The sequence below is a fragment of the Leopardus geoffroyi genome, chromosome B4 (assembly GCF_018350155.1).
Source record: "Leopardus geoffroyi isolate Oge1 chromosome B4, O.geoffroyi_Oge1_pat1.0, whole genome shotgun sequence".
Taxonomy (NCBI): domain Eukaryota; kingdom Metazoa; phylum Chordata; class Mammalia; order Carnivora; family Felidae; genus Leopardus; species Leopardus geoffroyi.
Genome location: NC_059341.1, coordinates 44355251 through 44361641, shown reverse-complemented (window position 1 = coordinate 44361641; position 6391 = coordinate 44355251). Strand labels below are relative to the sequence as shown.

At 35.6% G+C, this 6391-nt stretch overlaps 1 protein-coding gene across 1 annotated transcript; it reads left to right on the top strand.

The window, feature by feature from the left end:
* The first annotated feature begins 2719 nt into the window (after positions 1–2719).
* Positions 2720–6035, top strand: LOC123591783 (NKG2-A/NKG2-B type II integral membrane protein-like). Its single transcript, XM_045466454.1, has 5 exons — positions 2720–2950; positions 3340–3435; positions 3917–3970; positions 4491–4642; positions 5913–6035. The coding sequence occupies exons 1-5, from the start codon at positions 2764–2766 to the stop codon at positions 6033–6035; spliced, it is 612 nt and encodes a 203-aa protein (XP_045322410.1). The 5' UTR covers positions 2720–2763.
* Positions 6036–6391: the final 356 nt, after the last annotated feature.

Genomic DNA, 6391 nt, shown 5'->3' with positions numbered 1-6391 from the left:
CGCTAATATAATCCTCAAAGGGAAAAAACTGAGAGCTTTCCCCTAAGGTCAGAAACAAGACAGGGATGTCCTCTCTCACCACTGTTATTCAACATAGTACTGGAAGGCTTAGCCTCTGCAATCAGACAACACAAAAAATAAAAGGCATCCAAATTGGCCAGGAAGAGGTCAAACTTTCACTCTTCGCAGATGACATGATACTCTATATGGAAAACCCAAAAGATTCCACCAAAAAACTGCTAGAACTGATTCATGAATTCAGCAAAGTTACAGGATATAAAATCAATGCACACAAATCGGTTGCATTCCTATACACCAACAATGAAGCAACAGAAAGAGAAATCAAGGAATCTATCCCATTTCCAATTGGAACAAAAACCATAAAATACCTAGGAATAAATCTAACCAAAGAGGTGAAAAATCTCTACACTGGTAACTATAGAAAGCTTATAAAAGAAATGGAAGAAGACAAAAAAAAAATGGAAAAATATTCTATGCACCTGGATAGGAAGAACAAATATTGTTAAAATGTCAATACCACCCAAAGTTATCTATATATTCAATGCAATTTCTATCAAAATAATACCGGAATTCTTCACAGAGCTGGAACAAATAATCCTAAAATTTGTAGGGAACCAGAAAAGACCCCGAATAGCCAAAGCAATCTTGAAAAAGAAAACCAAAGCAGGAGGGATCACAATCCCAGACCTCAAGCTGTACTACAAAGCTGTAATCATCAAGACAGTATGGTACTGGCACAAGAACGGACACTCAGATCAATGCAACAGAATAGAGAACCCAGAAAGGGGCCCACAAACATATGGCCAACTAATCTTTGACAAAGCAGGAAAGAATATCCAAAGGAACAAAGACAGTCTCTTCAGCAAGTGGTGCTGGGAAAACTGGACAGCGACATGCAGAAGAATGAACCTAGACCACTTTATTACACCATACACAAAAAGAAATTGAAAATGGATGAAAGACCTAAATGTAAGACAAGAAACCATCAAAATCCTTGAGGAGAAAGCAGACAAAAACCTCTTTGATCTTGGCTGCAGCAACTTCTTACTCAGCACATCTCCGGAGGCAGGGAAACAAAAGCAAAATGAACTATTGGGACCTCATCAGAATAAAAACTTCTGCACAGTGAAAGAAGAAATCAGCAAAACTAAAAGGCGACCCACAGAATGGGAGAAGATATTTGCAAATAACATATCAGATAAAGGGTTAGTATCCAAAATCTACAAAGAAGTTATCAAACTCAACACCCAGAAAATAAATAATCCAGTGAAGAAATGGGCAAAAGACATGAATAGACACTTCTCCAAAGAAGACATCCAGATGGGCAACCGACCAATGAAAAAATGCTCCACATCACTCATCATCAGGGAAATACAAATCGAAACCACAATGAGATACCACCTCACCCCTGTCAGAATGGCTAATATTAACAATTCAGGCAACAACAGATGTTGGCGAAGATGTGGAGAAAGAGGATCTCTTTTGCGTCGTTGGTGAGAATGCAAGCTGGTGCAGCCACTCTGGAAAACAGTATGGAGGGTCCTCAAAAAATTAAAAATAGAACTACCCTATGACCCAGCAATTGCACCACTAGGTATTTATTCAAGGGATACAGGTATGCTATTTTGAAGGGACACATGCACCCCAATGTTTATAGCAGCACTATCAACAATAGCCAAAGTCTGGAAAGAGCCCACATGTCCATCAATGGATGAATGGATAAGGAAGTTGTGTTCGTTGGAACCAGAGGGAATTATGATAAGCAAAATTAGTCAGAGAAAGACAAATATCTTATGACTTCACTCATCTGAGGACTCTAAGACACAGAACAGATGAACACAAGGGAAAGGAAACAAAAGTAATATAAAAACAGGGAGGGGGACAAAACAGGAGAGACTCATAAATATGGAGAACAAACTGAGGGTTACTGGAGGGGTTGTGTGAGGGGGGATGCGCTATGTGGGTAAGGGGCATTAAAGAATCTACTCCTGAAATCATGTTGCACTATATGTTAATTAATTTGGATGTAAATTAAAAAAATAAAAATTAAAATAAAATATATTTTTTGCTCTTTTGTTTTCAGTGTTGTTCAGGTTTCAGGTACATTTAGCGTGTCATGTAGTATTTTGCAACATATAAAATCTTTCTTTTAAAATTTAATGATGTCACAGACTTCCAAATTTATTTAAAATAAAAGATCATTTGATAGCACATGACCTTGTGGAAAATAAATCTAAGTCCCCAAGTAGAAGTAATTTACTTCAGGGAATTTCTATTTGTGCTAAAACTAGTATTCTCCAATCAGAACACTCAATTTTTAACCAATAGCGGTTTTAAATTGTCCAAAAAATCATGGAGCATTCTTTTCCTAATACTGCGTTTTAATTTTAGCCCAGTTAATAGTGTTGAAATGTTTCTGCGGAATCATAAGGACAGAATTACTCATGAATTCCTTTATTCCTCTCTCATTTATTTCTTTACATTTTTCCAACAAATACTATTGTGTCAAACATAGAATAGCATAGTAAAAACCACTTATTGTATCATGAAACACTTATTTCTATCTCTACGGAAGTTAGTACCAGACTTTATATTGTTCAACTGCAAATGAGTAGCATCCCTCACCCTGCACCCCACCTGGTGTCACGACTAGCAATGTCATCAGCACATGACACACACTCTTGATCAAGACCTTCAGGGCAGTTTCATCCACATTGTAGCTGACACTACTCAGCTGCAGACATGAACAACCAAGGCGTGACTTATGCGGAACTCCATCATGCTAAGGGCTCAAAAAGACAGCAAGTGCAACCTAAGGGCACAAAAAGTTCCATTTCAGTAACTGAGGAGGAGATAGCCTATGCAGAATTAAATCTTCAAAATGCTTCTCGGGACCTTCAAGGGAATGGCAAGAACTCTCCCTGCAAAGGTAAAACATTTAATACAAACACAGTATACCTGTTCTAGAATGTGCAGTTGGGGTACAGGGGTGTAGGGAGTGAGTAGGGAATGATCTCGCATATTTTTAATTTGTGAGAATCCGAACTTGAATTTGGAATATGGTACTGTAATTAAAATCTGAGAACTAACTTTGCTCAGGCATTGTTGTAATTTGTAGTCTTTACCAACATGTCACGGAGTAGTATATTTACTGTAAATGCAAGGGTATATTCTGAGAGAAGATTACAATAGCAGATACAGGTTTGGAGTCCCAAGTTTTTATGTAGGATTCCATGTGCATCGTTGGTTCTGTTTGTAAATTTTCTAAATGATTATTTCTGTGCATCCTTCCTCAGTGTTTTCATTTCTCTTTCTACTATTTATCATCATGTCCAGAGAAGCTCATTGCTGGGATCCTGGGAATCATCTGTCTTGTCTTGATGTCCACTGTGGTAATACTAGCTGTTAATCCCGGTCAGTAAGTGTTTAAATGACGAAAGGGAATATTTCACTTTAGTGGTCCTCAGTGGCTCGAAATATTTCATAACATTATGGAATTTTATTCTCTTATTTTAATGCATATAAGCTCTAACTTGGAATGATTATTCTGAAACTGTCAAAGGTAGAAATAACAACAATTGTCGATAGTATTACATATTTATTCTCATAACTCGGATTTCATAACCCAAAGACAAGGTATAGGAAAGAGACCTTATGGAGAAACACAAATTAATTCTTGAGATTGGTTACCAAATACTGTAAGAGGTGGTGCGGTTTGATTCTTTTAGGCTTTTGAAATGTCTTCCCCCGTTATTCACTTTTTACTGGTAAAAGTAATTTTATTACAGTTTTCGAATTCTAAACCATACACCAAATTTCAAACTAAGAGACTCAGTCATTATGATTTGTTTAGTTTAACATTAAGTTTGTATGAGGATTACTTTAATTGTCCTAGGTACTGACACACCGGAGCAGAATAATTCTTCCCTGGAAACAAGGATCCAGAAAGGTACAACATCATTTTCAAAATTCTGCTATTAGTATAGTTTCTATTTTGTCTCCATCTGAGGCTAGGCAAAGAAGTTAATCGAGTCTATTTGGGTGAAAATCAATTAGAAGTTCACATATAAACTTTCTGAAATAATGATTGTCAGAGAATATTACTTCTTCTGTAACAATGTGAAGAAATACTCATTTAAAATCACCATACCCATTGTTACCAATCACCTCAAACTTCCTCTTGCTATAACATGATAAGAGACAAATCATTTTACTCTCCATAAAAGTGATTTTGTTCAGTGACTCTCAGGACATGTAGAGATGGATATTTTTGTGTGTTTGCTTTATATGGGCACATAAATTAGGATGAGAACCTGACCATTCTCTGTGAGTGTATGTGAGCCTATTTTATTTATACTATCCTGGGAGGATGCGTAGATATGTTATGTATACATATGTATATACCCATGCAAAAATTTGAATTTTGTAATATTCAAAATGTTTGATAATATCTCATAATCTTCTTCTAGCACATCACTGTGGTCGTTGTCCAGAAGAGTGGGTTACGTATTGCAACAATTGCTATTACATCAGCCCTGAAAAAAAACCGTGGAATGAGAGTTTGATGTCCTGTGCTTCTAAAAACTCTAACCTGCTCTCCGTAGATAATGAAGAGGATGTGGTAAGATTTCAAATGCTTCCAGAGTTTATTAAAAGCTTATCAGTTAATATTATATTTGTACAGCTCATCCATATTTTTGTAAATATTTGTAGTTTATTTGTTTTGAAGTCTGTTTATAGTTTGGGTATGATATTTTATGTATACTTTTATATCGTTACTGCACATTTAATAATTTCCAGTTCTTGCTTTTCATAGAAAACCATGTTTCTATAAATGCCCTTTAGCATGAAATAAACTTTACTATTTAATTTTGACGCATCAAGGAAAGTAAGTACGTGATTGCACAAATTGAACACAAACTAGTTAGAACCACGCAATTACAAGTCAGATCATGATGTAGAAGTTTAGGGTCTTTATTAGCCCTACCCATTTACATTATGAAGTATCTTTGCTTAATTTTGGACTTTTTCTCAATGGAATCATGCAGTATGCATTTTTATGTGTGTCTCCCTTCGCTCTCATATGACATTCGTAAGGCACTTATATTATTGCATTTGCCTATAGTTTGTGAATTTTCACTGCTGTCTTCTATGAATATGACATTTTATTTTTTATTTTTTTAAACGTTTATTTATTTTTGAGACAGAGAGAGACAGAGTGTGAATGGGGGAGGGGCAGAGAGAGAGGGAGACACAGAACCAGAAGCAGGCTCCAGGCTCTGAGCCATCAGCCCAGAGCCCGACGCGGGGCTCGAACCCACTGGACCAGGAGATCGTGACCTCAGCTGAAGTCGTACGCTTAACCGACTGAGCCAGCCAGGAGCCCCAGAATATGACATTTTAAAATTTATTTTCACAAATTTAGTTCCCTTTTAGTATGTGGATATTATGAATAACTTTTTATGGAAAGCTTTTTCCACGGCTTTTTTTCACATATTGTGTTGTATTTATAATAACTTATATATGATGCATAACTATATAGTATATGATATATTGCATTTGCTTATAAATATTACACTTATCATAAGAAAATACAAATCTAGAAGTATAAGATAATTGTCCTTATGGGTATTTATAATACATTTTCTTCTAAGCATTAGAATGAAATTACACAGTTACGTGTATATTTCAATTTATCACCTTATTCCAACATTTTTCTAATGTATTGCGTAAACACACCGTGTACAAAATAACCCCTTAATCTCACATTCACTAGTGAAAAATTAATGTAATAATTTCTGATGATTATATAACAGTACCATTTCCTGTGAGAATGCTTGAGTGTATCTCTTGCCCATTTCTCCCGGACAGTGTCGCTTTTCCCTTCTTAGAAGTCCTCGTCCAATTTTAGACATGAGCTCTTTTTTGAGTTTGTAAGACGTGAAGAGATTTTGGATGCTGTGACTATCATTTTTACCCTCACATTGGAGGTTTTAATGACGCAAATGCATTAATGATACTATAGTCCAATTTATCATTTTGAATGGTGGTGATTATTTTGGACCTACTTCAGAAGTTAGTCAATGTTCAGGACTATCCTGTCCTATGTTACTTTCTAAAATTTAACTTTTCTCTTCATGTCTTTATTTTTTTTTACTCTTAATTAAGGTTTATGGCCTCCTGGAACTTTCTTTTTGGTGATGCTGTGTTTGTCATGCTGTAAGAAAAACGTTATACTTTTCTACATCATGACCTAATTGATGGAGCATAATTTGTAGCAAAGTGGATCTTTTCTTCATAAATAACTTTATATATGTACTTATGTGCTTTAATCTTCTTTATATAAATAATGTAGATATCCTACATCTTT

Coding starts and splice junctions, on each gene's coding strand:
- LOC123591783 (XM_045466454.1), top strand. CDS start 2,764: ATGAACAACCAAGGCGTGACTTATGCGGAACTCCATCATGCTAAGGGC. Junction 3,436..3,916: donor AATACTAGCTGTTAATCCCG/GTCAGTAAGTGT, acceptor TAATTGTCCTAG/GTACTGACACACCGGAGCAG. Junction 3,971..4,490: donor GGAAACAAGGATCCAGAAAG/GTACAACATCAT, acceptor ATCTTCTTCTAG/CACATCACTGTGGTCGTTGT.